At 35.6% G+C, this 26,943-nt stretch overlaps 1 protein-coding gene across 6 annotated transcripts in view; it reads left to right on the forward strand.

Moving 5' to 3' along the window:
- Positions 1-26,943, forward strand: part of Tasor (transcription activation suppressor) — a 59,882-nt gene that overhangs the window by 23,788 nt on the left and 9,151 nt on the right. For 4 of the 6 annotated variants that reach the window (XR_383158.4, XR_383159.4, NM_028945.2 and 1 more), the window contains exons 8-18: positions 30-61; positions 694-799; positions 2,296-2,399; positions 2,485-2,588; positions 12,318-12,390; positions 12,480-12,551; positions 13,623-14,324; positions 16,585-16,952; positions 18,706-18,850; positions 20,045-20,104; positions 24,157-25,085. Coding sequence is in view for 4 of the 6 variants with exons in the window: in NM_028945.2 (NP_083221.1) it covers positions 30-61; positions 694-799; positions 2,296-2,399; positions 2,485-2,588; positions 12,318-12,390; positions 12,480-12,551; positions 13,623-14,324; positions 16,585-16,952; positions 18,706-18,850; positions 20,045-20,104; positions 24,157-25,085 (2,695 nt within the window). In the remaining 2 variants the exon portion in view is untranslated. The remainder of the gene's footprint in view (positions 1-29; positions 62-693; positions 800-2,295; positions 2,400-2,484; positions 2,589-12,317; positions 12,391-12,479; positions 12,552-13,622; positions 14,325-16,584; positions 16,953-18,705; positions 18,851-20,044; positions 20,105-24,156; positions 25,086-26,943) is intronic. The other 2 variants (XM_017315961.2, XM_006518820.4) reach the window with 1 other exon arrangement.

Below are 26,943 nucleotides of genomic sequence, written 5' to 3' on the forward strand. Positions count from 1 at the left end.
TTCCTTTCTTTTTAAAAAATTATTTGTAGATCTAACAGCTTTAATGCAGATAGAAACATAGGTAAGAGTCTTATTTTTTTTTTACTTTTATAAGTTGAAAGTATAAACAGTGAAAGATTAAGTTAAGTGTTTTGTTTTATTTTCATAATAAAAATATGAAACATAAAGTAGGTGAGGTCATGTTAAAAATGTACCATCAGTATTTGATCATTCAAACATAAGGACTTCTTTTAGAAGATGGACCAGAATTTCTAGCACTTGAATTGGAGGGGGGGGGGGGAAGATAAATTGGGTTTTACAATTGAACTAGAGGTTTTGGTTTTGATAAAGAAAATTTTAAACGGTATTGTTTTTTGTTTCTTTATTACAAAAATGAGAACAAATTATAAACAACTAGAAGATAGGAGACATTAATCAGGTTTAATATAGTCTCCTTTGGAATAATGACTGTATTGTTTGTTCTGCTTTCTTAAAGGGGGCACTTAGACAGATTGGCTCTTCCTTGAAACTGGAATGTTTTTTTGTTAAAGGGAAAACATACCTCAAACTAGAAACATATGAACCTTTCCCTTAAGGGCATGTCACTTCTGTGGTTATTTTATACTTAAAACCTTATTTCTAGATACTTTTCATTTCTAGTAAATGTTACCTTCTGGGTTATCAATCAACTGGACTCTTATTTCTTTTGTTTAGATAAGTTTAACTATACCTTGTGGAAAGGACAACTTTTAAATAAAGGAAAGCTTCTCTGTTATATTTCTTTGAGGTCCGCCAATCGTGCCTTTCTACCTGTCAAGCTGTAAGTATGTTGCACTAAAAGAAAACAGTGGGAGGGGCAGAGGGAGGATGAGAGGGAAGGGGAGTGAGGACAGACTATAATGACACACACATGCACACAGTCTCTATTTCACATGATAATCTAAAAAGGTAGATTTCAAAAAATAAAAAGAAAATAGTAATCGACAGTAAAGGGGTCTATCAGTTTCTTCTTTAGTTTTTTGTTTGTTTTTTTTTTTTTCTTTTTAAAAAAATTTGTTTGAGGCTATCATTCTGGATTGGAACTCACAATATACTCCAGGCAGTCTGTTTCAACCTTATGTATGATAGATTTTAAGGATGCGCCACCATTCCTGGCTTGCTTGCTGTCTATCTATTGTTAATTTTAAATTTTACTGTGGTCTGTTTAAAACTTAAACACAAATGTTAAACATGTTTCTAAAACAGTTGGTTTTGTAATTTCAGAAAGTTTGTTAGCAAACAAGCTCTGGTTCAGCACTTTGACGGTGTCTAGTCAGATGTATGTGGTATTCTGAATGGTTTTAAGTCTGAAAGATGAGGTTAAAATTTTATTCTATGTAGATTTAGTTAGCAGTTTATTATATAATAGACTCAAGTTGGCCAGTCTTATCTATGTTTGGTGGCACATAGCTAGTAATCCTACTACTTAGGAGACTAAGGCAGGGGATCTTGAGCTCAAAGGCAGTCTTGGCTGCATAGTGATTTCTAGACTGCAGACCATAGTGAAATCCTGCTTTAAAGCAAAAAGAAAAAAGGGTTGGTTGGTAGTGGTGGCTAAACATTTCTTTGTTGAAAAGAGCTTTGATGTGGTAAGTTAATGTATGCACTATTCATGTAATATACATTAGAATTAAAAGTTTATTGTTAATATCACAGAAAATGATGTAAATGCTTAAAGATGTAGGTCAATGGTGGAATGCTTGCCTACCACACAACCCTAGGGTTTGATAATCTGCATCTCCAAAAGATAAACTATGCCAGCTCATAATTTAACTGTAAATGACAACTATATACTCTTTTTGTTAGTAAAATTGGCATGTAGGATTAACTTCTGACATAAGAATCTAAGGTTGGCAATATTGCCAGTTGCTACTTACCTGTATATATTTACCTGAGCTTCCTGTATCAGGTCCTCTTTAGAATAAGGTGAGCTATTAATAAATATATTTTCCCATCAGCTGTATTTATTTTATTGTCGTTGAGAGAAGGTTTCAGGTAACAGTTGGCAACAAGTTCACTTTATAGCATAGGATGACCTAGAACTTATGATCCTCCTGCCTTCTCCACCACCCAACTGTTGGCAGTACAGGGAAGTGCCACCACACCTGCTTTATATGATTGATTTCAGGCCCTTCTGTATGCAGGACTGTAAGCACTGAGCAGCGGCACTCTTTACCCTGCCCCCCCCTCATCAAGCATATTTTAATGATGTATCTGATAACATTGCTAGAGTTAAAAATACAGGAATGCCAAACATGCTCTTATATTTTCTTTCAGTCCTGAGAAATTGGATGTTGAAACAGTTATGAGTATTGATTGTTTGAAACAGAAAATTCCTCCTTCATTCTTTTATAAAGACACATATGTGGGTCCCAATGAAGGTAAAGAAATTAAATTTCATTTATTGAAATATGTAAGAAGCAGACCTGATTTTATATTTTACTGTGTATTTTTTCTTTGTCTCAGTTTTAAAGAATGGAATGTATTGTAGCCTTTATGAAGTTGTAGAAAAGACAAGAATTGGAAGTAATATGGAATGTTTACTGCAAAAACTGGAGAAAGAAAAACTTGTGAGTGAAAAGTTTTAAATATTCCCATTATTCCTTGAAAATATATTATTATTATTATTATTATTATTATTATTATTTTTGGTTTTTCGAGTCAGGGTTTCTCTGTATAGCCCTGGCTGTCCTGGAACTCACTCTGTAGACCAGGCTGGCCTCAAGCTCAGAAATCCGCCTGCCTCTGCCTCCTGAGTGCTGGGATTAAAGGTGTGCGCCACCACGCCTGGCTCCGAAAATATGTTATTATTAATGTTTTAATTTATTCTTTTGGAATTCCTACACAGTCTCTATTGGATGCTCTCATTTAGTTAGTAGTATTTTATTATTAGTAGTAGAAGTAGTACTTTTTTACTTTGGAGATGGGTTCTTGTTATGTAGTCTTATCTGACCTGGAGTTTGCTATGTAAAGCAGGTATAGTAAGATATAGTATTCTTTTTACCCAGGACCGTAGACTTTATTTAGACCCATTTTTATTATACATTGTGATTATAAATGTTGTATGATTATCAAAAATATTTATGGAATACTGAATGAGACAGACTTTGAACAGTTATTTAAATATAGTTTGATAGAGGAGAAAAAGTAGCTTTGCTTCTGAAAATTTGTTTTTATTTTATGTGTGTGTTCCTGTATGTATGTGCCCTGTCATCTCTCTCTATGTCTGTCATAGAGAGAATTAATTACAGATTCAAAAGAACAAGACATTTGAAGAATGTTTAAGAGATACAAGAACTATCAGGGAGGAAGTATTAAGGAGTTATTTCATTCAGTGCCTTTAAGCCAGTATTAGTGTGGGAATTGGATTTTGTCCTGAGAATGGTAGATTTTCAGGAAATAGAGAGAGTGGGGATCAGGACTTGAATATGTATACAATCTCTCTCTCTCTCTTTCTTAACAATATCTTTTTTTTTAAACATTTACCTTGTACCTTCTCCAAAATTGGCCATATAATTGGTCACAAAACAGGCCTCAACACATGACAAGAAGATTGAAACAATCTCATGCACCCTATCAGATCACCACGGCCTAAGGCTGGTCTTAAATACCAACAGAAAAACGGAAAACACACATACACATGAAAGCTGAACAGCGCTCTACTCAATGATAACTTGGTCAAGGAAGAAATAAAGAAAGAAATTAAAGGCTTTTTAGAATTTAGTGAAAATAAAGACACATCATACCAAAACTTATGGGACACAATGAAAACAGTGGTAGGAGGAAAACTTATAGTTCTAAGTGCCTCCAAAAAGAAACTGAAGAGAGCTTATAATAGCAGCTTGTCAGCACACCTGAAAGCTCTAGAACAAAAAGAAGCAAATATACCCAAGAGGAATAGAAAGCAAAATAATCAAACCAAATAGAAACAAAAAGAACTATACAAAGAATCAACAAAACCAGGAGTTCTTTGAGAAAATCAATAAGATAGATAAACTAGACTAACCAGAGGGCACATAGACAAGTATCCAAATTAATAAAACTCAGAAATGGCAAGGGAGACATAACAAGGAAATATATATTAAAATAACTGTTCTGTTTTTTGAATATCAACAGTTGAAAATATTAAAATCATGTTCTATAAAAAAACCAACACAGATCATAACTACTTCTAATTTCTCTATAAAGAAAGGTTCATTGTTTTCATGTTGTGTAGGAAACTGCATCTTTTTTTTTTTTTTCAATTTTTTATTAGGTATATACTTCATTTACATTTCAAATGCTATCCTGAAAGTCTCCTATACCCATTCCCCCTGCTCCCCTACCCACCGACTCCCACTTCTTGGCCCTGGTGTTCCCCTGTACTGGGGCATATAAAGTTTTCAAGACCAAGGGGCCTCTCTTCCCAATGAAGGCCGAGTAGGCCATCTTCTGCTACATATGCAGCTAGAGACAGGAACTCTGGGGTTACTGGTTAGTTCATAATGTTGTTCCACCTATAGGGTTGCAGACCCCTTCACCTCCTTGGGTACTTTCTTCTCTAGCTCCTCCATTGGGGGCCCTGTGTTCCAACCAATAGCTGACTGTGAGCATCCACTTCTGTGCTTGCCAGGCACTGGCATAGCCAAACAAGAGACAGCTACATCACAGTCCTTTCAGCAAAATCTTGCTGGTGTATGCAATAGTGTCTGTTTGGTGACTGATTATGGGATGGACCCCCAGGTGGGGCAGTCTCTGGATGGTCCATCCTTTCATCTCAGCTCCAAACTTTGTCTCTGTAACTCCTTTCATGGGTGTTTTGTTCCCAGTTCTAAGAAGGGGCGAAATGTGCACATTTTGGTCTTCGTTCTTCTTGAGTTTCATGTGTTTTGCAAATTGTATCTTGGGTATTCTAAGTTTCTGGGCTAATAACCACTTATCAATGAGTGCATATCATGTGAGTTCTTTTGTGATTGGGCTACCTCACTCAGGATGATACCCTCCAGATCTATCCATTTGCCTAGGAATTTCATAAATTCATTGTTTTTAATAGCTGTGTTAAATGTACCACATTTTCTGTATCCATTCCTCTGTTGAGGGACATCTGGGTTCTTTCCAGCTTCTGGCTATTATAAATAAGGCTGCTATGAACATAGTGGAGCATCTGTTCTTATTACCAGTTAGAACATCTTCTGGATATATGCCCAGGAGAGGTATTGCTGGATCCTCTGGTAGTACTATGTCCAATTTTCTGAGGAACTGCCAGACTGATTTCCAGGGTGGTTGTACAAACTTGCAATCCCACCAACAATGGAGGAGTGTTCCTCTTTCTCCACATCCTAGCCAGCATCTGCTGTCACATGAATTTTTGATCTTAGCCATTCTGACTGGTATGAGGTGGAATCTCAGGGTTGTTTTGATTTGCATTTCCCTGATGATTACGGATGTTGAACATTTTTTCAGGTGCTTCTTTGCCATTCGGTATTCCTCAGGTGAGAATTCTTTGTTCTGTTCTGAGCCCCATTTTTTAATGGGGTTATTTGGTTTTCTGGAGTCCACCTTCTTGAGTTCTTTATATATATTGGATATTAGTCCCTATCTGATTTAGGATTGGTAAAGATCCTTTCCCAATCTGTTGGTGGCCTTTTTGTCTTATTGACAGTGTCTTTTGCCTTACAGAAGCTTTGCAATTTTATGAGGTCCCATTTGTCAATTCTCGATATTAACTGAGATAACATGATAACTGCCAGTTGTGCCAGCACCATTTGTTGAAAATGCTGTTTTTTTCCCACTGAATGGTTTTAGCTCCCTTGTCAAAGATCAAGTGACCGACCATAGGTGTGTGGGTTCATTTCTGGGTCTTCAATTCTATTCCATTGGTCTACTTGTCTGTTGCTATACCAGTACCATGCAGTTTTTAATCACAATTCCTCTTTAGGTTAGGCATGGTGATTCCACCAGAGATTCTTTTATTGAGAAGAGTTTTTGCTATCCTAGGTTTTTTGTTATTCCAGATGAATTTGCAAATTGCCCTTTCTAATTCGTTGAAGAACTGAGTTGGAATTTTGATGGGGATTGCATTGAATCTGTAGATTGCTTTTGGCACAATAGCCATTTTCACTATATTGATCCTGCCAATCCATGAGCATGGGAGATCTTTCCATCTTCTGAGATCTTCTTTGATTTCTTTCTTCAGAGACTTGAAGTTCTTATCTTGTCTAGTCCCTGATTTCTAGTGGGATTGCTTCCAGCTTCTCACCATTTACTTTGATGTTGGCTACTGGTTTGCTGTAGATTGCTTTTATTATGTTTAGGTATGGGCCTTGAATTCCTGATCTTTCCAAGACTTTTATCATGAATGGGTGTTGGATTTTGTCAAATGCTTTCTCAGCATCTAACGAGATGCTCTTTTGGTTTTTGTTTATATAGTGGATTATGTTGATGGATTTCTGTATATTAAACCATCCCTGCATCCCTGGGATTAAGCCTACTTGGTCATGATGGATGATCGTTTTGATGTGTTCTTGGATTCGGTTTGCAAGGTTTATTGAGTATTTTTGCATCGATATTCATAAGGGGAATTGGTCTAAAGTTCTCTATCTTTGTTGAGTCTTTATGTGGTTTAGGTATCAGAGTAATTGTGGCATCATAGAATGAATTGGGTAGAGTACCTTCTGTTTCTATTTTGTGGAATAGTTTGAGGAGAACTGGAATTAGGTCTTCTTTGAAGGTCTGATAGAATTCTGCACTAAACCCATCTGGTCCTGGGCTTTTTTTTTGGTTGGGAGACTATTAATGACTGCTTCTATTTCTTTAGGGGATATAGGACTATTTAGGTCATTAATCTGATTCTGATTTAACTTTGGTACCTGGTATCTGTCTAGAAATTTGTCCATTTCATCCAGGTTTTCCAGTTTTGTTGAGTATAGCCTTTTGTAGAAGGATCTGATGGTGTTTTGGATTTCCTCAGGATCTGTTGTTATGTCTCCCTTTTCATTTATGATTTTGTTAATTAGGATGCTGTCCCTGTGCCCTCTAGTGAGTCTGGCTAAGGGTTTATCTATCTTGTTGATGGAAACTGCATCTTTTAAAAGGTAAATATTCATTGTATATACACTTGAGTAATTTTGGAAGTTTAACTCTAAAGATCATTTAAATATGTTATTCTAATATATACATAAATATATTTCTGAAATTTTATAGAACTGAAGATCCCTAAAGAATTATGCATTACTTTAATGAAAATCCTTAAGTTCAAAATGTATTAAAAATTGGAATGACTGAATGTTATTTATTTTTAATATCTTTTCTATATTGCTTTAAGGCACCTATATCTACATTACTTAAACTATTTTAGTATATTCACATTTGTGGAATGGAATATTTTATTATTCTAATCTATTTACCCAATGCTAATGATAATGATTAGTGTGTTTTCAGAGTCTCTTATTTAGTGTGTTTTTCCAATTTGTAGCTCCTGGGCTGCTGTCATTTGTAAAATAGTAGATTTCTATGATATGATACCTTAAACTACCCATGTGAGCTACTCATTGTTTCCTCAGCATGTTTAAAAATTCACAACCCTTTCTACTTTGAAACTTTCAAAGACCTCTCACATCTGCCACACATTAATCCTTCCAGTTCTATGCTTATATGGACATTCTTCATTTGTTTGTACAAGCATTAAAATTCTTATCAATGCCCTGAAAAAAATTTAAACATTTACCTTGGTTACTAATAAGTCAAAGATGTATTGGGTAATAGTCCATTAAAGGGTAGTGGTAGATTCAATGAGAAATCATAATAGTGAGACTGAAATGGATGTTGACTCGGTAGTATCCAGTGCAGTACAGAGAGAATACCTAGTTTTGGTAGAGTCAGGTTAGATGTCAGATTGTGATTGGAGAGTGAATATATAGTTGCAGTGTGTATGGTATAGCTGAATGAGAAATAGGTTCAGAGAAGGAAATTGCTTCTTTTCATGAGAAATGAATGTGGTCAGCTATCAAGTTTCTATAGATATGTAGAACTTTTATTTTAATAGTGGGTTAAAAATTTAATACAAGTTTTCAACAGAGAATATTATTTTCCTCACATGGAGCCTTGATTTCTAGGTAATCAAATGGAGATTTTTGTCAGTAATTTTCAGAGCTTGCAACTTCATTTAAAATGGGTATATAGAGCTTCATCAGGTACATACATATGGATTTAATCAGTCTCTGGCATAATTATATCTGAGATAGATTATATTTGAAACCTATATTACAATATTAAACAATTTTTGCCCTGAGTATAGAAGTACTTGGCATAGGTATCTTGTAGTGATATCAGTCTTTTCTTCCTTGTAAGTATAAATACACTTTTCGTGATTGGTTGGTTTGTTTTCTGAGATGGAGTCTCATATAACTTGGGATACTATAAAGCAAGGATAGCCTTGAATTCCTGACCCTCTTGCCTATATCTCCAGAGTACTGGAATTGCAGTAATCCACCACTACTAACACTTGTGGATTTTATTGTGAATATACCTTTATATTTAGATCTCTTACTTGCCTCTGAATGCCCAATGTAATTACTCTTCATAATGAAAATTCTATTCTATTCCTAGTTGAGAAAGTGAAAAAAAAATTTTTTTTTTCAAATGATTGCTGCCTTTCAGGAGTCCAGAGCAGTGGGCTTATGTTAGTAGTTGCCTTTCTAGGCCATTGGTTTTTTTTTTGTTTTGTTTTTTTTGTTTTGTTTTGTTTTTTGTTTTTTTTTTTTTTACACTGTAGCTGTCTTCAGACACTCCAGAAGAGGGCATCAGATCTCATTACGGATGGTTGTGAGCCACCATGTGGTTGCTGGGATTTGAACTTCGAACCTTCGGAAGAGCAGTCGGGTGCTCTTAGCCACTGAGCCATCTCACCAGCCCGAGAAAGTGAAATTTTAAATAGTAGGTTTGGGTATATAGAGATACTGTGTTTCAGAAGCTAACTATTTAGAGTTTGTACAGTAAGAGGTTATGGTATCTGTTCAGTTCCTTAAAAATTACAAGTCAGGATAGGAAAGATGACTGTTTGGGCTTCACCTAAACAAGTGTGTTAGGGTTTGGAAGACCAGGTCTTCGTAGAATTGTTATGGTCTTAAAGGGACAGTGGCAACCCTCAAGGACCTGCTACTATTCAATGATTGCTGTATTCTGATAGTCAGACTTTTGCAGTCATTTATCAGTCTTGTAAATGTAAATAGTATTTTACTGGTTTTTTTGTTTTGTTTTGTTTTTTAAGCTTGTGGGGTTTTTGGTTTTTTTGTGACAGGGTTTCTCTTACTATAACCTTGACTTTTCAAGAGAACTTACTGTGTAACCCAGTAAACTCTCAGAGATGTGTCTGTTTCTGCCTCCCGAGTTCTGTGATTAAATGTTTACACTGCTACTCTCAGTCCCATGATTATTTGAAATTAAAAAAATAAGTAGGTAAACCAGTGGTGGTGGTGGTAGTGGTGGTGGTGGTCGTTGTGTATGCCATTAAAGCCCAGTGCTCAGTAGACAGAGGCATGCAGATCTCTGAGTTTGAGGCCAGCCTGGTCTACACAGTGAGTTCTAGGACAGCCAGGGCCACACAGAGAAACCCTGTCTAAAAATAAAACAAAGCAAAACAGCCCCACAATAAATAAATAAATGATGTTTTAGTTAGAATTTTACTGCTGTGAAAGATTCCATGATCAAGGCAGCTCTTAGAAAGGACAACATTTAATTGGGACTGACTTACAGTTCAGAGGTTCAGTCTAGTATCATTAGGGTGGGAGTGGGGAGCAGGCATGGTGCAGGAGGAGCTGAGAGTTCTCAAGGGCACCCCAACTCCAACAAAGCCACACCTCCTAAGAGTACCACTCCCTAGGCCAAGCATATTCAAACCACCACAAACAATAAAATATATTTTGTAAATTAGTTTCTATTAATGCCTTGCACCCATTACTCACTTTTCCCTATATTTTTCTTGAGAGGCTTGTATTTTTTTGCTAATTTAAACTTTGTCTTTATTCTTTCATTGTGTAACACAGGGCTCAAACTTCATGCCTCAAACTATGTAGATAACTCCCTAAGTCATTTATTGAATAATCCATATTTATTATTTTCTGTGTGTAAGTGTACATGTGTTGCTGGATGTTGAATCCTAGGCTTTGAGTTCTAGCAAATACTTTGCTTCTTAGCTATATCTGTAGCCACATTTAAGTTCAATTTCTCCTATGTGTGAAAATGATCTGCCTGTCTCTGCCCCCTGAGTCCTGGTATTAATGGTGTGAGCTACTACCCAGCACATAACTAAAACTAATCTTGAAACTATGTTCCCTGAACTATTTTTTTTCCTTTAAAGATTTATTTATTTATTATATATAAGTACACTGTAGTTGTCTTCAGATACACCAGAAGAGGGCATCAGATCTCATTACAGATAGTGGTTGCTGGGATTTGAACTCAGGACCTCTGGAAGAGCAGTCAGTGCTCTTAACCACAGCGTCATCTCTCCAGCCTCCTCCCTGAACTATTCTTGAAACTCTGCCTTGATCTCCTAAGTGCATAACCACTCCTGCCTGTGGATTTAGTGTTCACTGTTTTTTCTTTTTTTTTTTTTAACTTTGATATAGAAATGTGTATTTTAATTTGTAAATGTATGATAACACTTTTGCTTTCTTATTCTAATTTAATTGCATTGTAATCTGAATTGATGTTAGTTTGATGTTTGTTTGGACTTATGTCCTATGTGTTTAGTTTTTTAATGCATCCTCTCTTCATAAGTATATATTCCATAATTGTTAAATTTTAGCTTGACAAATTTTATTTATTTTAGAAAAGAAAAGAGTTTACTAAGCACATTTTTTTTTTATTTGTTCTGAGATATGGTTTTTCTATGCAACTCTGGCTGGACTGGAACTCATTATGCAAACCCAGGCTAGCCTTGAACTCAGTGGTGATCTCTTCCTGCTTCTGGTTACCAAAGACTGTGATTAGTAGGGTACCGGTTTTAATATGGATACAAGTATGAGATTCTTGTCTTTCAGATTCAGCTCTTAGTCTTCAGTATTTTTTGTTGGTAGGTTGACCCCTAACCCCTTGTGCCGAACATGGAATTTAGGAATTCATATGTGTTAAACCACTTCTCCTACAAAGCTATAATTCCCAGCTCTTTCTTTTTATATTTTGAAGAAGGAACTATCAGAGATTCCCAGTCTAACCTGCAGCTTGTGATCTTATCTCAGCCTCCCAAGTAGCTGAGGTTATAGGCCTGTGCCACCAGACCTGGCTGTCTGTGTATATTTGTGTGCACATGTCTGATGCTCATGGAGGCCAGATAAAAAGTGCATTGGAACCCCCAAGAACCTCCATTTGTGAATACTAGGAACCAAACCCTGGTCCTCTGCAAAAGAAGCAAATACCCTTACTGGGCAATGTTGGCGCATGGCTTTGATCCCAGCACTCTGAAGGCAGAGGCAGGTGGATCTCTTGAGTTCAAGGACCCCTTGGTCTACAGAGTGAGCTCCAGGACAACCAGAGCTACACAGAGAAACCCTGACTTGAAAAACAAACAAACAAAAAAAGCAAGTACTCTTAACTGTTGAACCATCTCTCCTGCTCCTGCTTTGTAAATCTATCACTTTGCCATAGTGAAGAGTTTTAATCTAACCTAGTAGTATTCTCTATACTTAGTAGAAAGTGTGTCTCTTTAAAAGTAGTAGTAATAATAAGGTATATGTAACTTCTGTCTCCCCAAACTACAGGTTCTTGTTAAACCTTTAGGGGAATGTTTCTGTTTTTTGTAATTTCTGGTATTTTGTATGTTACTTTCTCCACATAGTTAAAAGGTCCTTATACTATTTATCTTTCAGGTCATCTCTTGACAGGTAAAATTATGTAATGTGAATAATACTTATTAAATAACTATAAGATTAAATTTTGGCAGCATATTTCATTGAACATTATTTGAATTTTCATAGGCAGTTATTTCAAAGCCTGCTTTATACCCAGTGTCCAGCATACTGCCTTGCAAATAATGCCTTTTGTGCTAATGAGAAATAAGTTTCTATATTTAACATCAAGTTATTTTTCACAGATAATTATAATTATTTCAAAAACATTCTCAGTATATTATAAATAATAAGTTCTCACTTGATTGCAATCTTTAGCAGTTAGTTTTGGTGGTTTTAATGTTATTTTCTTTTGCCATAGTGAAGAGTTTTAATCTAACCTAGTAGTATTCTCTATACTTAGTAGAAAGTGTGTCTCTTTAAAAGTAGTAGTAATAATAAGGTATATGTAACTTCTGTCTCCCCAAACTACAGGTTCTTGTTAAACCTTTAGGAGACCGAGGATACCTTTTTCTTCTTTCTCCTTTCCAGATGGTTTCTCCATATGGTAGGTAGTCTGGCTTTAATTTTTACAGTTAAGAAAAAAAAAGTTAAAATATTTTGATGATGAATTTGGCTTTTGTTCCCCCTTTTTAGAACATCAGACTGTCAAGTCACGAATCCTACATGCTTTATTTCTGTTTCAAGAACCTAGATGCCTAATTATCAGTAAGTTGTTTTTTAATGTCGAAGTATGCTTGCTGGTAGACAGTTATTGAAATCTTTTCAGTAAGGCAACATTCTTTCTCTTCTACAACTTACTTTTGGAAATACTGGGATTATTTTTGTGGAATCAGTAATATAAAACATGACTTTGATATGTTCCCTCTCTCCATTTTTTTGTATGCTGTTACTCCTGGTTTCGAAGTTTTATTCTTTTTGTTGTTGATGTTGTTTTTTCTTCAAGACTGGGTTTCTCTGTGTAGCCCTGGCTGTCCTGGAACTCACTTTGTAGACCAGGCTGGCCTCGAACTCAGAAATCCGCCTGCCTCTGCCTCCCGAGCGCTGGGATTAAAGGCGTGCGCCACCACTACCTGCTCTGAAGTTTTATTCTTAATGGTGACAATTTGGTTTGGTTTGGCTTTTTTGAGTGCTTTAATTAGTGATGTTTGATTATAATTGTTTCTGTACTGAAGCTCATTAAGAGTTTTATGTGGCACAATTTTCTTTTATTCATTTGTGCATTCAAGTCTTAGTGATTTTAAAGTATCATATACGATATTTAGCATGAGGCCTTTCAGAGTTAACTAGAATTTGGGATATTTATGTTAGAGAAGATTTTGCTGTTTCTCTTCTAACAGTAAACATGTTATACCTGGAGCAGGTACAACTGTAGCTACTCGATGCGTGGATGTGTGCTTATGGGGAAATGTGTTTAAAGTTAAAGAAAAGAATGACTTTATTATTAGCAAACTGATACTGCTCCTCCACCCCCACTCCTTGCAATTTACTTGCTACCATTTGTGTTAAATGTGGGTGAAAGAAGTGAAGATGATTAGCGAGTGGATTTCTTTCCGTTAAAGCTGTCTTCTCCCCTTGCACTTGTGTTGGTTCCTGGCCTGTCTTAAGCAGACGCGTATTGCTCATCTGTTTGCTGTGCTGTGTGTGTCAGAGGCCGGCGCTCACTGGCTCTGCATTCAAGTTCAGATGTTGTTATACTTCAGTAATACACACATTTGTTTTTTATTAGTTTCCTTATTGCTAATATAGTTTATTCTTTTGGTTTTTTTTGTTTTGCAGCACAAAAAGGTATAATGAATACAACACCACTGGAGAAGCCTGAGAACTTAGCAGATATATTAAAAATAACTCAGTTTTTACAGTTTTCTCTGATTCAATGTAGAAAAGAATTCAAAACTATAAACACTATAAATTTTCATTCTGTTGTTGAAAAGTATGTAAGTGAATTTTTTAAGCGAGGTTTTGGTTCGGGTAAGCGAGAGTTTTTTATGTTTTCATATGATTCACGATTAGATGATAGAAAATTCCTATACTCAGCACCAAGAAATAAATCCCATATTGATGACTGCTTACATACCTACATTTACCAGCCAGAAATGTATCAGTTGTCTATTTTTAAATTAAAAGAGTTATTTGAGGAAAATTGGAGACGCCAGCAGTTTAGTCCACTGTCAGATTATGAAGGTCAAGAAGAAGAACTGAATGGTTCAAAAATGAAATTTGGAAAACGGAATAATTCAAGGGATGAAACTACTGAACCTGAACAGCAGAAGTCGTCTCATTCTTTGGATTATGATAAAGATAGAGTCAAAGAGTTGATTAATTTAATTCAGTGTACAAAAAAAAATGTGGGTGGAGATCCAGATCCAGAAGATACAAAAAGCAAAAATGTCTTGAAGAGGAAGCTTGAAGATCTACCTGAAAATATGAGAAAGTTTGCCAAAACAAGTAATTCAACTGAAAGTTGCCATCTATATGAAGGTAAAATGATACCCTGCTTTTATTACAAAAGCCAAAACTCATGACCTTGGTTCTGTTCTTCCCATGTTAGAGATATTCAGATTACTAAGCCTAAGAGCCAAAACCAGAATTGTCCGGGGTATTTGGTTAGGTTCAGATTTTATGTCCCCCCCAACCCCCATATTTTTTAATTTGCTGCAGGGTTTCACACTGGAGCTCTGACTGGCCTGGGTTCTCATCACTTTTCCTTCCTCAGCTTCCCAGAGTGCACAGTGAAAGACGTGGTTGGTTGACTTTTGAAGTTTTTACAGTTTATTAATCCTAACCTTAGAAATATTACATTGTCACAGCAGGGAAGTCATTGCAGTGGCTTTATACTTTCTCCTGATATCCACTCCAGCTTACTCTTTTGCTAGTACTAACATTAACCTTTGCAGTTTGCCAACTTTCCATTTTCTTTCTAGTCATATATTCCTTTGGCTATCTGCTTGTGGTCCTTTTCTTTTACAACAAGTTATGCTCTTCAAGTGTATGTTAGGCCTCAGATTTTCTTTGTACAATCCAAGAAAATGTAAACCATCCTCAATTTAGTTAGTTGCCTTGCCACCGCCAAAATGGGTTCTGAATCCGAATACAAGGCTCTGGTTTGGTTTTGTATATTTCATGTTTCTTGAATTTCTTCTATTCTATTCTATTCTATTCTATTCTATTCTATTCTATTCTAAATAAATGACTTTAATAGTCATTTATTTCTTTTGATGAAGTATTTGGTTGGTCATAAACTTCTGGTCTAGTTATTTACTATGTTGTTTGTGATGATGACAATGCCTCAAGCAGATCAAGAATAAAAAGTGATGTCTCCTGTTTTTATAAAGAAAATTATGATAAAATACAATCGTGGCCATTCATTTCTGTGTATATACCTACTTTCATACTGAGATGGCAAAATTACAGCAAAGATTGTGCATGGCCCATGATATTTAAAATATTTACAGTCTGATCTTACATAGAAAAACATTTACTCTGGTATGCCATATTGCTGAATTGCTTAGTTTGGACTAATACGATAAAGTGTACTCATCACTTTTAATCAGAGCTTGAAGTTAGCTCCTATACTTTAAATTTTGTTTATGCAGTGAGAGATGTTTGTTTGATTATTTTAGGCTATTGCTTAATGAATGGACCCTTATAAATTAAAATTAAATTTCTTCTATTCAGGCATACAATTCCTGTTGTTGCTTTGTTGTGTACTTTTCAGTTGATAGAAATGAGAGCTTTGTCATAATGTATTTAAGTATTCCAAGTAAGTTAAATATTCACATAGTGTTTTAACAATTTTATACTGGCTAGTTTAGAAGCATGAAATGCGAGTTTGAAGTTTTGTGTTCAGGAATCTTTGCTGTAGTAATTCACATTCTTCCATTGTTTATTGGACAGTTTTACTTCTCTGCTTTTCTAATGCGTTTGTTTCGTACTAGGTTGGACAGATTAATGTCCTTGCTTTATTATTTACTTTTATGCTCTGATTGAACCAAAAGCCTTGCTCATGCTAGATAAGCGCTCATCAAATCACTTCTCTTTTTTTGAAGCAATTTCCACTAAGTTACCCAGATTGGCTTTTAACTCATTCCTTAGTCCAACTTCTTATCCTCTTGCCTTGGCTTCCCAAGTATTTGGGACAGGTGTATGTCACCAGACGTGGAACCTTTATTTTTAATTCTGAATTATCTATGTGGTAGTCGTTACGTGATATCTTCTAATTTTAAATTAATTAAGATGAAATAAAAATACATTTCACCAGCTGTACAACTATATTAGAACATAAAGAAAGGAACGCTTAACCATTACAGAAAGTTCTATTTGACTGTGCTGCTGTTTTATGTAACTTTCAAGGCTTTTTGAAAATTTGATTTAGGTCTTTTTACTTTCAGTGTCTATGTCTTAGCTCTTTTGTGACCTTCCTGGTTTTTAGATTTCCTTAATCATTTCAGAATCCTCTCTGTTTTAACTTAAGATAAATTTCATTTTCAGTATTTGGCTTTTCAAGACTCTTTCAGAGTAATAAGGGTCTGGCCATGATTATTGCTCTTCCATGTTCTTCAGATTTTCAGAAACAGTTACAGTAAAGGTCATAAATACATTTAGTCCCTATCCATAAATGTCTTACAAGTGACTTTTAAGTTACATTTGATTTTTATAATATATTACATTTTGTTATCCTGTCATAGATTGAGTATACTGGCTTTTAAAATAGAAGAGAACTTTTCTTTGTTTTCCTCAGAATCTCCACAGTCCATTGGCTTACTTGGACAGGATCCTAACTTGAGAGTGCAGCAGGAAGATTCCGGGAACACTGGGGACATCCACAAGCTTTATAATTGGCTATCGGAAGCACTAGCAAATGCACGACACTCAGACGGATTCCTGACCGAGACAGTCAACAAGGCTTTAGGATTGAGTAGTAGTGGTGCCTATGAAGAGCTGAAGCAAAAATGTGATTATGAGTTGAACTCTACTTTAGATAAAAAAGAATCTGAGCAGCCTGCTTGTACAAAAATTGAAAATGTGCATTTTAAGGATGCTCAGAGCCCATTGCTAGAAGTGGATGCAGCATCTGTAAAGTATCCTCCTCTTCTGTCTAGCAGTGAGGTAGGCATTAACCATAAGCTACATTGTAAAGTGTAAACAGCCTACTAGCTATTGTGTGTCCTCAAGAGGGTTTAGGTGTACTTCAGGGAGTGCATTTTCCTTCCCAAAAGAACAAAGGCATACTCCTAAGTAGAGGTGTTTGTCCGGAGGGGGATTCTAAGCTACTCTTGTTGAAAAAAGGGTAAATACTGAAGTAATTGTTTCCTATATGCTTGTGTGCTTTATATAATCTAAAGTTTAACTATTACCCTAAAACTAGGACTAGATTGTCAGATTAGCATAGCAGGAGTTAATTTTATACTGTTTTGTAAAGAAACAAGTCCTAGAGATCCTGGCTGTTTCGTGCTTTAACAGAATCAAGATGAGTTAGATGAAGCAACTTAACTTTGTTACATAGTGTTCTAAGTTAGGTGTTCTGTATTGTGCAAATACAAATGAATAGATAGCCTTTGGAATTATCTTTGAGGTAATTCTTAGTTTTGCTTACTAAGGAATTGAGTTTGTTGTGTATGGTTTGTGCTTTGTAGACAAATCATTTCCTGTATTAGTCTTTCTTAAACGAGTAGCTGAATCATTGAGGAATAATACAAGATGCACTATATTCTTAAGAGTTCATAGCTAATTTATTCTTGTGCCTTTGAAAAAAAGTTATGTATGCATGTCTCAGCCTTTCTGTATGTAGTTTGTGGATATCCTAAGGAGAAGCTGGTGGTAGGAGGTTTATGTGGTAGGCAGTGAAATGTTAAGTTGTACTGTTAGTATTTCTCAGTGTATTTAATGAGAGTGTGGGCCAAGCATTGCCTGCTTCCTGTTTGTGTAACTATAGCATTTATTCCTACTTATTTAAGCACTGTCTGTTGGTATTTTTTAATTACAATAAGAAAGATATTGCATATAAAATTTAAAATATAAGAGTTTACCAGTTAACTGCTTTAAATCAACACCAGTTTTACATTGTATGTATTACTTTAAAGACTTATTTATTTATTTTATTCATATGAGTGTTTTGCCTACATGTCGATATATGTACCACATGCCCCCCTGGTGCACTCTGAGAGCAGTAGAACTGTCAGATCCTTTGGAATAACTAGAATTAAGATGTTGTGAGCTGCTGTGTGGGTGCTGGGAATTGAACCCTTGTCTTCTGTGAGAAGTCCTTTATTGCTAAACCCTCTCTCTAGCTCTAAAATAATCTTTTTATAACCTTTTTTTTTTAAACTGTATTTTAATTTTGTGTATATGTGTGACATTCAGAGGATAACTTGAAATTTCATGCTGTTTTTTTTTTTTTTTTCATTGTGTGAATCCTGAAGAAAGCTCCTTCAGGTCACCAGGCTTGGTGGCAAGTGCCTTTATCCACAAAGCCATCTTGCCAGGCTCCAGATAACCTTTAAGGATAATATATATTGTTTATTTTGTTCATTTATTGGAAGGAAGTGTGTGTTTGTTTATGACAGGGTTTTACTCTGAACCTGTGGCTTGCCTATAACTCATTATATGGTTGATCATTATATGATCATACTTTTGATCATTCTGCTTTGCCTTTTGATCCTGATTATAGGCAAACACTATTATTTCTGGCTTTGGCAAAATATATTTTAATGTGAAGCTAGAGTATTACAACCTTACCATGTTGCTTTTACTCATTTGTAACATGTAGTCTGAAGTTTGAACATCTGCTGTGAGGAAGTAGTATGGTCTCGACATTAAAATTAAAAGGAAAACTATTAAATGTATGTACTTTTATTTCTAGGATCCGAATTTAATTAATGTCAATAATTTTGAAGGGTGCAGTCTCTGTCCCACGGTTTCTATTGAGCATGGATTCCTTAGACAACATTCTAAGTCAAATGATGATGAAGAGACAGAAATACATTGGAAATTGATTCCAATTACAGGTAAGGAGCAGTAACTCATTTGGTGATAGGTTTGCTTCCTTTTACTTAAGGACCAGTTTCTCGGAGAGTTTCATCTTTTCTAGATTCCAGTCTTGGGTCATGAGGTACCTATCTTACTTGGCTCTGCCGTGAGTCTTTATTTTGAACAATATATTGCGTATCACTATTCTTTATTGACATAAGCAAGTATCTGCAAAGGGGTCTATTAACATAGGGATTATTTAGGGCATAGTTACTCTTGTGGACTTGAGCGGGATATTATCAATTGAAAACTGTTGACAGCAATTTGGAGAAGGAGGTGTTGGAATGAAGTGATGCTGTTTGGGTAGCCATTACTTTTCAACTCACTAACCTAAACTTTACTTCAACAAGCTCTCTGTTATCTAGAGTATGGTCATGTTGAGGCTCATCTGTGTGAAGGAAGGTTGGTTTCCTAGTGATTGATTCTGGAGCACAGCCTGAAAAGACCAAATGCAAATAACCAACTAAAGCTATCGAACCCCTGGTGGTTGACAGTTGTTGAAAGATTGTCATTTGTAATATTTTTTCTTGTCCATGCACACACACTACATGCTCTTAATATTCCAACTTCTTATTCATGTTTGCTAGTTCAATATATTTGGAATTGTTTTCTGGGCACATCTTTTCTATTCCTGTACCTTTATTTAGCTTTTGGAAAGAAATCGAAGGAAGAATGACTTGCTGAAAAGTAAATGGCTTGTGACCTACAATCTATGAGACCTATAGGGAGTCTGAGAAGAATTTCTAAAACTCGATGAGTTTCCGTGGGCTTCAGCACTTCATACCTCTGTACTTCATACCTTACTGGAGAAGGCAAGAGACCCTAGACCTGATGCTAGAGAGGGAATTACTACTCTTTTATGAAATTGGAGGCATAGTGATACTTGAAAATCAAATAGAAAATAGTTTGTAGGTGGTGGTTATCTTAATCTTTCTGCATTTAAACACCTTCATAATTGTTGTTGAGTTGCTTAAGAAGGAATATAGCTGTTGATCTTCGACATCACCTGAGTGGAAAGGGAAACAACTTCCCATTTCCAAATGACCTATCAAAAATGTTTAGGCAAAAAAAGGAATATTCCTTTGTTAGCATTTGTGGTTGTCTGAAAGGTGCCTAATGGGCGTCACTGGTATCTGAAGAGAGACTACAAATCTAATGGATGCTTTCCTCAGGAGGGAATGCAGGAAGCCCAGAAGACCAGCATGGGAAACATGGTGAGAAACAAACACCAGGTGAGAAGGCCCACTTTGCTTTTCTTCCCAATGTGCCCTTCTTCGGAATTGCTAGTTGCATTCTGGTTCTTCAAGTAGGGCATGGATTGACTTTGTGCTCCATACAGAGAAATCTAGGCAAGATTTCTTAACTATTATTTTTAAATTATTCACTTAATTGTATCACATGTTTTTGTTACACACATAATCTGTGTTCTTGTCTATCTGATCGGGTGACTTAGGAAAATGAAAATGTTTTTCTTAATGTGTTTCTTCAGATAGTCTATAAGAGCCAATCTTTATTTTTTTTATTTTTTATTTTTTTTGTTTTTTCGAGACAGGGTTTCTCTGTGTAGCCCTGGCTGTCCTGGAGCTCACTTTGTAGACCAGGCTGGCCTCGAACTCAGAAATCCACCTGCCTCTGCCTCCCGAGTGCTGGGATTAAAGGCGTGCACCACCTCACCCGGCTCCAATCTTTATTTTTAATAACAGAATGTAAAAACCATTTCTTTTCCTTTTCATACTCTGTTGATAATCTTGAAAATTTTTTGGCCTACTTTTTAAGTGTAAAGCTAACTCCTACAGATGGTTTATGAGATTGAATACCATTTCCAGTAGCAAAAGGAATACTGATTAGCTACTTGCAGTAGATACAAAGATGATAGATAGTCTCCCTTGTTTGACTGAACTCAGTTCTACTTCATTGTGTGTGTTTGTGGCATTTTCTTGACTGAGATTGATAGTGATCTATTTAAATGTTTCCATTTGTTTTAATACCTTACTCTTTAAGAAATCCTATGGGCCTTTTTGTTATTTTAATTTAGGAAGAAAGTTACATGATGTTTTGTTGTAAGACGTTTTAGAGAAGTCTGAGGTTTTTTTAATTTATAAGTAAAGCTTTCTTTATAAACTAACTCTTCTCATAATTTTCTTCAAGAAGATCTTTATCTCTTTGGAAAGATGACTTATTTTTGAAAATACATGATGTAATAAAGTACACAAATGCTCAGTAATGCTCATATAGGTATAAACTGTATGACTGCTACCCAAGACAAGATGTACAACAGTCCCAGGACCCTTCTGTATTTTCTTCTATATTTTCTTGTGTCATGATATCTCCATTCACAATTGATGGCCACTAATCTCACTTTCTTTACCATATTTTAATTTTTTGTCTTGATAAGTTGAATCCACTCATGCCTGTTTGGCTCTTTCATTCAACTTTATGTCAAGGTTTCATCTATGCTGTGTATTGCCAGTAATTCTTTGTAGAAGAAACAGTTACCTTGTTTGAACTTAATAATGTTCTTTAGACATACGCGTTTCTTTTCCTTGGGACACTGTATTTATATTTTTTATGAAAGTTAGATCTAAGGGATATTGTCGTATGAGAAATAATGCATTCTCTTCACATGTTAAAAGTCACATGACTGGTACTTTGTCAACACGTTGTCAACAATCAGTAAAATAACAGGCATTATAGACATTGACCTCTGTTAAATCATTTATTGATGAAGATGTGCTTTTAATTGATAAAGATGAGCTTTTTAAAACATGTTCTTAAAATCATTTGGAGTAATTTATTTAAAATAAAATTGAATGATGTTTATTCATAATTTAAAGAAATTTATTTTGCTTTATTTAATAAAGTGACTTGTGGGTGTGTATTGGGTATGAGGAGTACATTTGACTATTTTAGATGTGAATACATATATATGGAGGCCAGAGGAAAACATTGGTTTCTTTATTGCTTTAAAGACAGGGTCTTCACTGAACCAGAAGCTTGCCCTTTAAGTTAGTCTGGTTTGCCAGCAAGTCCCTGAGGTTCCCCTCTCTCAACCCCACAGTGTAACAGGCATGTGCATCCATACCTAGCCTTTAACATTTTTTCCTGGAGATTTGAACTGTGGTCCTAATGTTTGCATAATAGGTGCCTTTCCCCACTGATTATCCCTCTAAAATTGTTAAAATAAAGTTATTATTATTGTTACTACTAAGGGTTTCCCAGTGTAACCTGTCTTTGAACTAGGTGTGCAGATTAGGCTGGCCTTGAACTCACAGATTTGCCTACCTCTGCCTCCCAAGTGCTAAGATTAAAGATGTGTGCTCCATTCCTGGCTTGCCCCTAGAAATTCTTAATATGGAAAATTTTACATAGGTGTTTAAGTTACATTTAATTTTTTAAAAAAAGATGCTTAAAACTCATATCTTGATAATGTCCCCCCACCCCCAGTGGTATGATGGCTTAAGCCTAGCTCTTATTTCAAACATACGTTAAAGACAAGTATATTGTCATGAAATAAATGTATTGAAAACTACCTATATTTTAAAAACTTTTATTATTTTAATCAAAATAGTTGCTCTCAGTTTATCTAGTACTCAGGACGCTGGGGCAGGAATATTTATGAGTTCAAAGCTACCCTGACCCCACCTCATAAAAACAAAAGGGAATTGGGAGTGTGTGTTAAACAACAACAACAACAACAAAAAGAAGTATGTTTACTTTGCCCTCAATAGGTCAATCATTGGTTACCAACTTCTTATATATCTGTCTATATATTTTATATGCATTTTAAACTACATTTGTAAGTTAAAGTGTAGAACATTCAGTATTTCTCAGTCTTAAAGAACTTGAGCTTTATATTTCATATAGTTTTAATTGTTGACATATTGGGTATTTTACTTTCTTGTTTAGACATTTGTACCTGCTGTTCTTGCTCTGTAAGTGTTTTTGCAGTAACTGAATGCAGTGGTAATGACATTGAAAAAAGTGCAAGTATGGGGATAATAAAAATGGAATTTTTTTTGTAGAAAGAATGCACAGCTACATCTGAGCATAAACTTGGATTGTAAATTCACTGTAGGTACTATAGGTTTGAAAATTTATAAATGTACTTTCTGATTTAGAGTCACCATTTTCTATATTACAGTAGTGATATATTAGGAAATCATGTTAGCTAAGACTTAAGGAAATTGTTTTTCATTTTTCAATCTTATAATTGTGTTGATAAATTTTTAGGCAAAGATCTTGACTTATTTCTAAAACTATACTACTATGAATTAATGTTAAATATAGTTTCCTCTTATATTTAAAAACAGACTTGGGGTGCTTGTTTTGAAAAGTAGTGTTAAAAACTTAATCATTTTTAAATTTAAGGTTTGTGGAGAAAACAACAGTATGATCTCATCAGAAGTTGTAGTCTCATTACTGTTGGGTTAAACAAAGACTTTGTAATCTAAGATTCCTGGTAGCTGTACTGTTTCTTATGGAATTACTTCAAATTAAATGCCAATACTTGAGGGCATTATCAAAGGTACTACTCAATGCAGTTGTGAAATATGGTCAATTCCTTTTTTGTTGAGCCTTTCTTTCCTGACAGAATGAGTCTGATCCGTTAGCCAACCTACATGTGAGGGCCAGCCTAAAAATAGGTAGTTAATTTTCTAAGATGTTAAATGCTGCAATATTTCTGTTGGGCTTTCTTCCAGTTGCCTTAGACTCATTCTTACACTGACATGTCACTGTCTTGATTGGGTGTGCAATATAGCAGTGTAATAGTTTGCTAATATCAGGTGGATAGAATGGTAGGAAAACAAAAAGTAGAAGTGACTTACCATTTGTTTATGCCAGTCAGGCGCTGGTGGGGTTTTGTTTTTGTTTTTGTTTTTGTTGTTTTTAAACTTTTTTTTTTTTTTTGGTTATTCGAGACAGGGTTTCTCTGTGTAGCCCTGGCTGTCCTGGAACTCACTTTGTAGACCAGGCTGGCCTCAAACCCAGAAATCAACCTGCCTCTGCCTCCCAAGTGCTGGGATTAAATAAACCTTTTTAAAAAGAGGCACTTTAGAACACTTGGAAGAACCTTTCAGTGCTGTTACTGAAATCCAAAGCGTAGCCTATAAGTAGAGCAGATAGGACATAGGGTTTACACAGTTTATTGAGGTATTAAATTTACTTTGCAGTGGATATTTTTAAATATATACCTGAGCTGACGTGTTTTTAACTGAGTTTTTTTGTTTTTTTTTTTTAATGCTACTCATTTGGATTGCTCTTTTAATAAACTCTTCTTGTATAGGAATGAAATCACCAGGAGAACAGCTGGTGTGCCTGCCACCAGTGGAGGCCTTTCCTAATGATCCCCGGGTCATCAATAGAGAAAGAAGCTGTGATTACCAGTTCCCATCCTCTCCGTCTACAGACACTCTAAAAGGCACTACCGAGGAGGACACTGTAACAGCAGGTCAGGCGATGGCAGTGGAAGAGCAGTGTGTGCCAGCAGCAGAGCTTCCTAGAGTGAGCGAGATTACAGAAAATACAGTGTTAGGAGAGTTCCATCTTTTCTCTAGGAAGGTAGAAGAGATTTTGAAGGAGAAGAATGTTTCATATGTTAGTGCAATTTCCACACCTATCTTTTCAGCACAAGAGAAGATGAATCGCCTTTCTGAGTTCATACATTCTAATACTTCTAAAGCTGGTGTTGAGGAATTTGTAGATGGTTTGCATGAAAAACTAAATACTGTTGTTATTACAGCATCAGCTAAGGGTGTGAGTTTGCCGCCAGCAGTTAGCGCTAATCATTCCCATGCTGCAGCAGCATTGGCTTCTCTGGGAAGGCGTGTTGTGTCAATTTCCTCAAGTGACTTCAGTGCTAAAGAACTTTTTGAGCCGCTCTGTTCTGAACATTTAAAAGATAACAACTCTAATGAACAGTATTCCTCTTCAGTGGAAGTAGAAATGAATCGGCCACACCATTGCAAAGAGTTAATGTTGACTTCTGATCACACTGTACCTGGTGATACAGTCCTGGAACCCACAGAAAAAGAAATAACAAAATCACCCAGTGATATAACCATTTCTGCACAACCAGCACTTTCAAATTTTATAAGCCAGTTAGAACCTGAAGTATTTAATAGTTTGGTTAAAATCATGAAAGACGTCCAGAAAAATACTGTGAAGTTTTACATTCACGAAGAAGAGGAGAGTGTGCTTTGCAAAGAAATAAAGGTAACTAATGAGAAGGTAATCATACTGCTATATATACTCAATGGTCTGAACTCTGCAAAATTGAATTTTAAAGGTGGCCATAATATACTTTCTGAATTTAGTAATTCATAATTGAATAATAGCAGTGCATTGAACTAAACATAGAACCTATGATCTCAGTATTGTGGTATCAGACTTTTTTTGTTTGTTTGTTTAATTTTAAATTGTTTGGATATATAAGTATAAGGGCCTCCTGGGGCTGTAGCTAAGTAAGTTTGATTCCCCACTCTCATGGGGATAAGAAACCTCTGATCACACTGTAAGTTTACTTTAATTTAAAAAAAAACATTTAAAAGTTATTATTATTATTATTACTATTATAGGGCACTATATGGTGCATGTATGGAAGTCCTAAGATAATTTGCGAGAATCAATTCTCATCCCTAATTAGGCCCTGGGGAATAATTAACTCATGTAGTTAGGCTTGGTAGCAAGTACTTTTACCTGCAGAACCATCTTGCTAGCTTTTGATTTAGAGATTTAAGATAAGGCCATGTTTACTTGTTTTTTTTATGAATGACAAGGAAAATTACAGAGAGGTAATTAAGTTCTGGTGTTCATTTCATACCATTCCAGTGGAAACACCTGTCCAGAAATGGTATAATGATATATTTATTTGTCATTTCTTTTCTTTTTTTTTTTTTTAAAGGTTTATTTATTTTATGTATGTGAGTATACTTTTGCTCTCTTCAGACACACCGGAAGAGGACATCATATCCCATTAAAGATGGTTGTGAGCCACCATGTGGTTGCTGGGAATTGAACTCATGACCACTGGAAGAGCAGTCAGTGTTCTTACCTGCTATGCCATCTCTCCTTCCCTATTTGTCATTTTTGATATCTTGACCGTGTCAGAGTTTGTTTGTTTGTTTGTTTGTTTTTTGGTTTTTTCAGACAGGGTTTCTCTGTGTAGCCCTGGCTGTCCTGGAACTCACTTTTTAGACCAGGCTGGCCTTGAACTCAGAAATCCACCTGCCTCTGCCTCCTGAGTGCTGGGATTAAAGGCGTACATACACCACCACGCCCGGCTGTGTCAGAGCTTTAAAAGATGAAAAAATGTGGTGGTCCCAAAAGGTTCCCAGAATTATAGAATACCATTTCTGGTATTTGATCTTTGGGTTTTGAAGTAACTACTTGTTCCTACTTATGGAATCCATTTTCAGTGACAAGTTTCTGCCTGTTTTGTTAGAGGAAGCAGAAGGATTAAAAATAACTTAAAATAGTTCAGAAACTTAGAATTTATAACAAATGTTTAATCCTTTTATCTTTTATAAGGTATCTCATGTTAGCTTGTTTGATGTGGTATCCTGGGTAATACACAGAGAGTATTGAAATGAAAAAGGATGCATAGCACTATTGTCCTCTTCTTTCGTTTGGTTAGAAAGATGAAAAGAGACTTGTTTACATAATTATCCTGTATGATTGAATGTAGAGCTTCTTAACTTTCCCCCACACTCTAGAAACATTTCGAACAGAGAAATCTGCACGCAGCCCATAGCCATGTGTTGTTATAGTGGTAGGTAAGAGATAAGCTGAACACTGTTCTGATGTGTTTGTTCCGTGTAATTCTCCCTTTTTAAAGATGGATTGTTAAACACCCACGTGACATCTATATTGAAGAGATAGGTACCATAATTCTCTATGGATGGAGTTTTGAATTATAGTGTGTTATCATTATATACATAGAGTAAGAGATTATCGCATATAAATCTTATAAAAAAATTAGATTGGAACATTATTTTTTGTTCTTTTAAAGAGGGTCTCACCATGGCTATTCTGGAACTCATATATAAACCAGGTTGGCCTCAAACTTAAAGAG

This window comes from Mus musculus, chromosome 14 (genome assembly GCF_000001635.26).
Source record: "Mus musculus strain C57BL/6J chromosome 14, GRCm38.p6 C57BL/6J".
In the NCBI taxonomy this organism is placed as follows: domain Eukaryota; kingdom Metazoa; phylum Chordata; class Mammalia; order Rodentia; family Muridae; genus Mus; species Mus musculus.